Source organism: Poecilia formosa, unplaced genomic scaffold (genome assembly GCF_000485575.1).
Source record: "Poecilia formosa unplaced genomic scaffold, Poecilia_formosa-5.1.2 Scaffold683, whole genome shotgun sequence".
Lineage (NCBI taxonomy): Eukaryota > Metazoa > Chordata > Actinopteri > Cyprinodontiformes > Poeciliidae > Poecilia > Poecilia formosa.
The window spans coordinates 157,072-168,206 of NW_006800622.1; the positions used below are offsets into that span (position 1 = coordinate 157,072).

General features: G+C 37.7%; 1 protein-coding gene across 1 annotated transcript; it reads left to right on the plus strand.

Moving 5' to 3' along the window:
- The first annotated feature begins 731 nt into the window (after positions 1-731).
- LOC103130854 (GTPase IMAP family member 4-like) lies at positions 732-4,169 on the plus strand. Its single transcript, XM_007542370.2, has 3 exons — positions 732-793; positions 1,416-1,565; positions 2,734-4,169. Exons 2-3 carry the CDS (start codon positions 1,457-1,459, stop codon positions 3,642-3,644), a joined length of 1,020 nt encoding a protein of 339 aa, XP_007542432.2. The 5' UTR covers positions 732-793; positions 1,416-1,456; the 3' UTR covers positions 3,645-4,169.
- Positions 4,170-11,135: the final 6,966 nt, after the last annotated feature.

Genomic DNA, 11,135 nt, shown 5'->3' on the forward strand with positions numbered 1-11,135 from the left:
CAGACTGGATGCACTTCAGGAACTGCCAAGGGAAACCTCACCTTCAACAACGGCTATGAGGCAAGACCAGCACATCTACCCCCAAAATTAACACCAACAAGACGAAAGATATGTCGAAAGTGCTTATCGTTGGAGATGAGGCATTAAATGGAATCAATCATTCTGTTCCTGGTCACGTCTTTCTCATCATCCTCCTTCTCCAGACGGTCAGTCCTCCCCTGGACAGATGTTAAAACTGAATGCAGTTTTTTTTCTGTTCAAATTGTCAACCCTCCATGGTGGCAGGCGCGTTGCTGCCAGCCACTTTATACTTTGAAGGTGATTTCCACCCCTGACAGAAAGTAAAAGTAACTTTTCAGTTTTGAGCTTTACTGAAATCAAACCATCTGTTTTATAAGGCTTCTGTATGTTGACCATCTGGTTTGATTATTATACATTTCTGCTGTTGGAATCATGTAGTGGAAATTTGCCCTGAAGGGATTCTCCCCAACCAACCAACCAACCAACCAACCAACCAACCAACCAACCCAATAGATTCATGTAGTATCCCATTAAATGTGTGCTCATCATGCTGCGTGTTTCCTGAAACCTGAGACCTTTAATTGTCACGTTCAGTCAGGACATTCTGCATCATTCTGATTATGACTGCATTGGCAGAGTGACTCAAAGGGAGGAGCTTAGAACTAGACTATAAAAACAGCATAGAGCTAAACAGTGAAACTATTTACTGCCAAGACTTCAGCAGCCTGCAAGAGGACAGTGGCCCAGGTCAAATACATTTATAAATAACTTGGTAAGAAAAGTTATGATTTTATACATTTTTTCTGGGGGGCAAGCGTCATTTAACAGGTCAATGTCTGCGGTCCAGACATTGACCTGCAGATATTCTATAAGCCTACTTAAAAAGTCTTATTGAGTTTGTATTGGAACCACGTTTTAGTTGTTTTTATGTCTTTCATTAATATACTCAATAGTATTTCTATCATCCTTGTTTAGTTCTTCAAAATATAGCTCTGATTATTTTATCACACAGAACATGCTTGGAAATAAATCAAGCACAAAACACAAAAATGTATACTAATAAAAGCTTTTTGTTCAAGGGCCTTTTTTGTGTGAAAAAGGTGTGAACCCTGGACAGGTCACCAGTCTGTTGCAGACTGACCGGAAAAACATACTATAAATCTTAAGATTATGAAATTTGTCTAACACCCTCTATAAATCTTGCTTACTTGCATATTTTATTTAGCAGCGAGGTGTGCTAGCTAAACATTTACCTAATTACGTGAAAGCCAAGAGGTAAACTGCAGATGGTAAATGGTCTGTTCTTGTATTAATCTAGTTCATTAGACTCCAAAGTGCTTCACACTACATTCAGTCATTTATGTACAAATTCACACACTGATGGTATATTGTAGTTAGAGCTGCTCTGGGGAAGACTGACGGAGGCGAGGCTACGATGAGCTGGGTCTTCTCACTGCTACCAGGGGTCATGTTGGGTAAAGTGTCCGGGCCAGTTGGAGTGGCACAGTTGGAGTGGAGACAGCCTGAGCCTTCAGCCACACCCGGTAATAACAGCTTCTCCTCTTCTACAACTTGGACTTGGAGCTAAATTAGTTTTAGAAATCTGGACAAATTGATTTCAAGGGTTAAGCTTGGAGTGTGATGCACTTTTCGAAAAGTAAAAGGACAAATATTAAGTGTATATCAGTCATAAGCGTTAGTGTGCAAAATAACTGATGAGGAATTAAAAATCTTTTTCACAATGTGGCTTTAAAAGCTTAGAAAAATCCATGATAAACTAATATCCATCTAAAGCTTGATGCTCTGATACATTACCTGGAGAAATTATCATTATTATTTTGGGAATTAAAAGAATGTAGTTTTTTTTTGTTTGTTTGTTTTGTATTGGTAAAGAAATAATGCTGCAATTTTAAAATTATTGTAAAAAGTGTAGGCCTAATTCATTAACCCTTCTGCCAACACTTCTTGGTCTTTAATTTATGTAATTGTTTTTAAGCTTCATCCCTGTTTGTATAACTTTATACTGTAAATGTTACTACTGAACAAAAATTAATCAATCAAGTCAAATATCAAACAGTTATAACTCAAATCCTTCAGTCACCTACTAGAAGATGAACAGGGATTTTCTTCCTCACCATCACAGTGAGGCCAATAAAATTCAAATCAACAAAATAATTACTTCAGAGAACAATTCAAGTTTTGGAACGACTTGGCCAAAGCTTGGAGTGGAAATATCTATCAGAAAATATGTTGGCTTATGAGAAAAGGATTGTGGACATGATCAAAATTCTTACTTCAAAGGATTTTGATCCTCAAAGAATAAATTCATATTTATAAAAAAAAAAAAAAAAAACTGTGGTAGATCAAAATGTAAAAGAGCTCAACTGTAGAACTAATATTACCTACTTTGTGTATGAACATTCTGATTTGGTGAAGAGGTTGCGCAACTGTTATTAAAATGTATTTACAAAATATCAGCTGGAATTTAACCATTTTTTTAAATAATGAGGATTAGCAAAGTTTATGAAAATATAATATTTTTTAAATTACTTAAAGATTATTCTGTGATTCACCAAAATGTTCATCCAGATCGATAAATCTAACCATAGACAGATCATTCACTCACTAAAAATATTAAACCTATTTTTAGTTTCTACTTATATCTGGATAAATTTGTTTTTGGTTTATTGTTGTTTTCTAATTCTCCAACAACTAAAAAGGATCCAGAGATCAGGATTGTTCTTCTTGGGAAAACTGGAGTCGGCAAAAGTGCAACAGGAAACACCATATTAGGGAAGAAAGCTTTTAGGTCTTGTAGCACTTTTTCCTCTGTGACATCAGTCTGTCAGAAGGAAACCGATGTTTTTCGTGGCTTAAATCTGTCTGTTATTGATACTCCAGGTCTGTTTGATACAAGTAAGAGTAATAGAGAGGTTGTGACAGAGTCTGCTAAATGCATCAGCATGGCGGCTCCTGGTCCTCATGCGTTCCTGATTGTGGTCCAATTAACCAGATTCACACCAGACGAAGAAGAACTTGTGAAAATAATTCAGAAAACATTTGGCGAAGCAGCAGCCAGATTCACCATGGTCCTGTTTACTCATGGAGATGAGCTGAAAAAGGCAAATGTTAAAATAGAGGACATGTTAGAAAAAAAACAGACTCTAAAACGCTTCATCAGTCAGTGCTCCATCTTGAAGAAATTTGAAGATAAATATCATGTTTTTGACAACACAGTTGAGGATTCTGCTCAAGTCAGGGGACTGGTGGAGAAAATCCAAAGAATGGTTCAGCAAAATGGAGGAAGTTACTACACCAATAAAATGTTTGAAGAAGCACAAAGAGCTGTCCAAGAAGAAATGGAACGACTGAGCAGAGGAAATCCAACCATTACGCATAAAGAGGCAAAAAAGAAGGCAGAGGAAGGAAACTCATTTATTAATGGTTTTCTGGTGGGGGCTGGTGTGGGAATTGCAGCTGGAGCTGCTGCTGGAGCTGCTATTGGAACCATAGGGGGACCTTTAGGAGCTGCATTTGGAGCCGTTATTGGAATTGCTGTTGGAGGTTTAGGGGGAGGTTCAGTGGGAGCAGCAGTTGAAAAAGAAAAATGCATTATACAGTGATGATATGTGTGATATTCCAGCTGCAGTAACATTTGCATTTGCAGTTAAATTAACATAACATCATCTTAATTTATCTTAATCTCCTCATTTGTTCTCATTTTAGATATATATTTGAGTAATTATTGATTAGTTGATTACCTAGTAATGAATAATAATCATAGCCTGCCGAATTTTGTAACATATTTTCATGACTAATCAAGAAGGGAAAGGAACTTTGTTTAATTTGCTAATTGATGCTTCAATGATCTAACAGAGGAAACCTGGACAATATTGATGTTTATTCTTTCCTTTTGTTGTTCCAGCTGTAACAAAGCTTTGAAATGATAATAAAGATCCCCAGAACCAGAACCAAATGAGAAGCAGCATTCAGCTTCTATGCACCACAAATCTGGAACAAACTTTCAGAAAACTGCAAAACTGCTGAAACACAGAGTGCCTTTATATCTAAACTAAAAACCCTCCTGCTTAGAGTTGTATTTGAAACATAATCAATTACGAATTTAACTACTTAATGTAATGTTTTGATTGTTGATTCTGTGTTGCATGACTTTGTATTTTTGTGTTTTTATTATGCAAAGCACTTTGAAATTCCTTACTGCTGAAATGTCAAATTCAAATCAAATTTGATTGATTGATTAATTAAAGATTAAGACTTTTTTTTAATTTATTTATTAACTCCATTTGGTATTTTCCCTCTGAAGGACAAATACACTCACAAGCCACTTTACTAGGTACACATTGCTGGTACCGGGTTGGACCCCCTTTTGCCTTCTGAACTGCATTAATCCTTTGTGCCTTTGTGGCAGAGATCCAACAAGGTACTGGAAACATTCTTCAGAGATTCTGGTCCATATTGACATGATAGCATCAGGCAGTTGCTGCAGATTTGTCGGCTGCACATACATGATGCAAATCTCCCATTCCACCACATCCCAAATTTGCTCTATTGGATTGAGGTCTGGTGACTGTGGAGGCCATTCGAGTTCAGTGAACTCATTGTTCAAGAAACCAGTCTAAGACGATTTGCGCCTTATCCATTCACCATGTCATCACATGGTGCGTTATCCTGCTGGAAGTATCCATCAGAAGATGGTCCACTGTGGTCATAAAGGGATGGACATGGTCAGCAGCAATACTCAGGTAGGCTGTGGCTTTGACACGATGCTCAATTGGCACTAATGGGCCCAAAGAGTGCCATTTCACACCATTGCACCACCACCAGCCTGAACCGTTGATACAAGGCAGGATGGATCCAGGCTTTCATGTTGTTGATGCCAAATTCTGACCCAACCATCCAAATGTCGCAGCAGAAATCGAGACTCATCAGACCAGGCAACGTTTTCCCAATCTTCTATTGTCCAATTTTGGTGAGCCTGTGTGACTTGTTGCCTCAGTTTCCTGTTCTGAGTTGACAGGACCGGCACCCGGTGTGGTCTTCTGCTGCTGCAGCCCAGCCACCTCAAGGTTTGATGTGTGTGTTCAGAGATGCTCTTCTGCAGACCTCGGTTGTAATGAGTGGTTATTTGAGTTACTGTTGCTGCTCTATCAGCTCGAACAAATCTGACCTCTGCCTAGAAGAGGTCAGCCCAGGCATTGTTGTAGGCATCAACAAGCCATTTGCACCACAGAACTGCAGCTCACTGGATATTTTCTCTTTTTCGGACCATTCTCTGTAAACCGTGAAAATCCCAGTAGATCAGTAGTTTCTGAAATACTCAGACCAACCCATCTGGCACCAACAACCAAGCCACGTTCAAAGTCACTTAATGACCTTTCTTCCCCATTTTGATGCTCAGTTTGAACTGCAGTAGATCGCCTTGGCCATGTCTAGATGCTTCAAAGCATTGAGATGCTGCTATGTGATTGTCTGATTCAAAAGTTGTGTTAATGAGCAGTTGGAAAGATGTACCTAAAAAAGTGACTGGTGAGGGTAGATGGAAATACTCTTGTAATAATGAATGACCTCTTTATTTTTTTTCATATACCAGATATCAAAAACATGACACAAATGTATTTTACCAATAGCATAACAAGGAAGAGTTTTCCTTTAAATGCAAGACCCCCAACAGCCTCTGTACCGTCAGTGCAATAACATCAGTAATTACTGATCAGCAAAAATGTTCACATGAAACAGGTTGAACTGTTCCTACTACATGGTAACCATCTATTCTACAATCTGAAGTGTAGGAATAGGCGATATAAACTTTTTGAAAATTTTTGGTCACATTTATTCAAAGAAAAGATAAAAAAATATTTTAAAATATAGCAATCTATTTTCTCAAAAGATTTTGGTCCTGCTTCAGCACCATAAACCTGAAAAAAAGAACATGATTATCTTATTCTTATGGGCCTTTTTTTAACATGAGGAGTTTCAGACCAACAATAGAAACAAAGACATGAAGACATGCAAGATTCTAGAATGAAATCTTAATTTTTAACAATTAATAGTTTGTCACATTTGAAATATTTAAACTTTTTTCCAGACGATGTGGAGATGTTGAACATTTGAGGCAATAAGAAAATTAACTAAAGAAAGTACTATTTCTAGTATACAACAGAAAAAATCTATACAGTTGAAATGTTAAGTTATTGTAGCCATCACCAAATTCATACCATACTATACCAACTATATTTATAAAGCACTTTAAAACAACCACAGATGATACAAAGTGCTGTACATTAAAACACAACATAACAATTAAAATAAAAATAAAAATAAAAAATAAAATAATAAAATAAATTTAATAAAAAAATTAAAAACTCTTACAGAAACAAACAAACATACAATTTAAAACAAGATCCCGCTGGAGTTGAAAGCCAAGTAAAATAAATGGGTTTTAAGACGAGCTTTAAAAGTGGACAGTGAAGGGGCCTCTCTAACCTGCAAAGGCAAGTCGTTCCATAATTTGGGGCCCATGACAGAGAAAGCCCTGTCCCCTCTGAGCTTCCTTCTCCAAGAGCAGCTGATCTGCGGACCTGAGAGACCGATAAGGTATGTATGGGTGAAGAAGCTCAGAGAGGTAAGCCGGGGTGATTTAAAAACAAACATAAGAATTTTAAAATGAATCCTAAAATATACAGGCAGCCAGTGAAGTGAGGCCAGGACAGGGGTCACATGTTCCCTCTTTCGAGTTCCTGTCAAAAGTCGTGCAGCAGCATCTGAACCAGCTGCAGACGTGAGAGCAGCGACTGACTGACTCCCAGATAAAGTGCATTACAGTAACGCACTTAAGAAGACTTGTTTCTAAGTCTTCATGGACTCAAAAACTCTCCCAGTACAGGAATTCAGACTCTCTGCTGGTAAAACGAAAGAATCAAATCAAATTTTATTTGTATAACACATTTCAAGGCATTTCAAAACTTTATATTTTTCCAAGTGCTGTCATTACACATCAAATTTCTGATTGTTTCATTGATTATGTTTCAAAATCAACTCTAAACAGGCAGGTTTTTAGATTTAAAGGAACTCAGTGTTTTGGCTTTTTTGTAGTTTTCTGGAAGTTTATTCCAAATTTGCGGTGCATAGAAACTGAATGCTGATTCTCCTCGTTTGGTTCTGGTATTGGATGCAGAGCAGAACCAGGATCAGAAGGCATGAGAGGTTCTGGAAGGTTGCTATGACAACAGCAGACCTTTAATGTATTGTGGTTTTAAGCCATTCAGTGATTTATAAACCAACAAAACGATTTTAAAGTCTATTCTCTGAGCTACAGGGAGCCAGTGGACGGACTGTAGAACTGGGTGATGATCTCCATCTTCCTGGTTTTAGTCAGAATGACAGCAGCAGTTCTTCATAATATTCAAGTGGCAAACTACATTTAGTGTGACATATGCAGTGGAGGCAGAATAAATAAGGCATTTGAGCTCACAAAGATGATGTCGAGAAAACTGGCATGGACTTGTGAGATCTCTCTAGGTACACGCAGAAAGCAGGGTAAAAGCCTGGGGAATAACAGTAATCTTGTATTGATTTAAGAATGATTAAAGAAATGAAATACAAAATACATAACTGTGTAATAGTTTAAATGGTTGATGTATTGTAATCACAATGTCTGTAATGTATGACTGAAATATATAATCTGTNAAACGCAAAGAACTTTTCACAGTTTTTCCCTCCAAACTAACCGACTGAGTTGAGTAAAGCTGCTGGATGAAACCAATGTTAGCTAAAAGATGACTAGCTAATATCAAATAGATCCTTTTCACATGATGTCACAAAATTCCATTCTGACTCGACGGAGTGTATTCTTACTTACAGTGTGATTTTGCCTGACTGAAAAATTCACGGATACTCATAATCTTAAGTATACAATAAAGGGTAAGGTTAATAACAACAGCATTTAAGTGTTGGATTGGATGCACTCGGGTTTGGTGAAGTCATGTACAGAAACACAAGTGGACACATCGGCAACTTTTGCATTTCTTAGAGTGAGAGGTTTTCAGTTGGATTTACAATCTTGACATGAACTTAACAGAGAGATATATGGACACCCTTCTGTCAAATTTTAATCGGAGTTTTGATGGATTAATTGATATTAACCCTCCCCCACCGCCCCGCCAGTAACTGTGGACATTCCTGATGTCTATGATGGCTGTCTTGTGCCTTACCAGTTGGACTTGGATAGCAATTTGGTGGTCCATACTCTAACCACAGCTAGAAATGGTTTTACTGTTGTCCGTCTTCTGAACCCAACCAATGGATTTATTACGTTACAACCTGGGATGAAAGTAGGCCAGTTTTTCAACCCCTCCTCACCCCCTGAAATATATGTCACATATATCATATGATGGGAACTTTGTGACCTCCTGACCTCCCTCTGTGACCATCTGCTCACCATTAACTCCTTCCGAACTCAAAGCCCACAGACAGCCGGAATAATTTACTTGTAAGTGAATAGTGAATAAATAAATATACTATATTCTAAACCAGTGTTTTTCAACCTTTTTTGAGCCAAGGTACACCGTTTAATTGAAAAAATCTCGAGGCACACCACCAACCAAAAATGTAAACAAAGATACTCTGTAGTGGCCTATATTATATATATAGTCATTCTTATCAAAGTGTCTTAAATGGGAATCAAATAAACACAAAAATGTATTTTTATCACATTTTACATTTATTTCAAATTGCACGTTACATGTCCACTTCAAAAATACACCTGAACACCTGAACAGCCACAACACTGTGGTGTTAAATTTAAAGAAGTTGTAGAAAACTTCAAACTAATCCACAAGCATTATTTTAGCCGGAATACAGAAAATAATCCCTATTCTGAAAGAAGCAATAATATTTGGGAAAGATTTCACTGTTACAATATGAAGATTTGCATGTACAAAATGTTAATATCTGTATATTTTACCCACCTAGTGTGAAACCTGTGCATGTTTGGATGAAAACAGCTGATTTCCTGGCAGAAATTGAAGAAAGACAAAGCTCTTCCTCAACAGCTCTCAGTCTCTCTGGTTTCAGTTTTTATAGTATCCAGGCTTGAGAAGCTCACTTCACACAGACATGTTGTGGGAAATGGACCCATGTTCTTTCCAACTACTGCTGAGCTTCACTGTCTTTTCCATCACTGTCGTCACAGTCTTACTAGATACGATGCTCTCACCTGTAACATTCATGCATCACTAATTCTCTTGTTTTAATGTAAAATGCTCTGTACCTACTGCCATCTAGTGGTAAGAAAATTACATGATTACGCCGCTAGCAACTACTACCCATGGTTTCGTTCACACCGAGTTTACGTGCAGCGGCTTTATTTCCCTCCTGTAGTGGCAGCTCGACAGTCCTCAACTTAAAAGCTGCATCATATGAGTTTGAAAACATTTCTCCGTCGTGCCTGCTGCTAGCATGTAGTTGTTCTAAATGAAAATTAACGCGTTCTTCTTTGATTTACAATTTTGACTTCTAATGATTCACTTCCTGCTCGAGAGCCCCCTGGTGGTTGAAGAAAAATGCAAAGAAAATGAAATTGAATCATTTCCACGGCACACCTGACGATCACTCACGGCATACTAATGTGCCGCAGAACAGTGGTTGAAAAACACTGATCTAAACCATGTTGAATTAGATTAGTAATGTTGTAACTACCTCTGGTTTTAAACAGATTGTCTTCTTGATACACAGTGCTGGAATTAAGTGCCTTTAACTCTTGTTCCATAAGAGACAGGGAAATCAGAGTTTTGCGTGTGCATCTGTCTTCAAGCATGAAAAACCCGCACGATACGTCTGACAATTTATTCTGTCAGTTATTTGGTGATGGACTACAGATAAGTGCAGGATCATACTCTTTAACAGGACATGAAAAAACTTAGAGCATCTGATCTCTCAGCCAACAGCTGGTGATGCCCACCTCATACTCTTAAACAGGACATGATATAACCTATAGCTAGGGAAGAGGGGCTGACCTCTGACCCTGCTAAACTCTTATAGATTTTTTTTCTGACACTTGCTAGTGTGATACATTTCAGTAAAAGTTCCTCATCTGTAAATTTTATTTACCATACCATACCAACTTAATTTATAAAGCACTTTAAAACAACCACAGCTGATACAAAGTGCTGTACATTAAAACACAACATAACAATAAAAAAATAAAAAATAAAAAGTCTTACAGTTTAAAAACAAACAAACATGCAATTTAAAACTAGATCCCCTGGAGTTGAAAGCCAAGTAAAATAGATGGATTTTAAGACGAACTTTAAAAGTGGACAGTGAAGGGGCCTCTCTGACCTGCAAAGGCAAGTCGTTTCATAACTTGGGGCCCATTCTTATTTCTTAAGAATATGTGGCAGGGACCAAACAGGCCCAGGTGAGGCTACTGTTCATATTTATTTTTTAGTTTTCCCCAAAGTTCCTGTAAAGTTTTTTGCAGTGCACAACCAGGCTGCAAGAGTTGCTCCAACATGGGAAATTGTTTTGTTACCTTTAAAATTATCTACAGCTTTTGTCTCTGACTTATACGCTGTATGTTTCTTGGCCCTAATGATTCTTTCTGTTACAAGTCCCGGGAGTAGGGACTGTACTGTGACACAATTGACACAATCTGAAGAGGGAATAAACAAGGAGTCAGCAATGACGACCACCGTTGCTGTTAACATCCAGATTGTATTTTTATTCGCTGACTTGTATTAGTAAACCGTCTGAGTTCAAATACAAGGAAATTACTAAAAGAAAGGGCTAAACCTCTGATTATAACTATGGTAACTCTAAAATCAAACAATGAATATTATTCTTTGCACTTTTAAAAGTAAACTTTTAACCCACTTTGCACCTCTTAATGCATTACTTGAATTTGGCCTACAATACAACCCATATTTTGGGAAAAGGGTACTCAATTTGCTTTAACAGCCAACAATAAAAAAATAACACGTATTTAACATGGAGATGTTGGGACATAACGGTCCTCCATGGAGACGTTAAGACCAACTGTCCTCCATGGAGACGTTAAGATCCAACGGCCCCCAGAGTGAGCCAACGCCAAAACC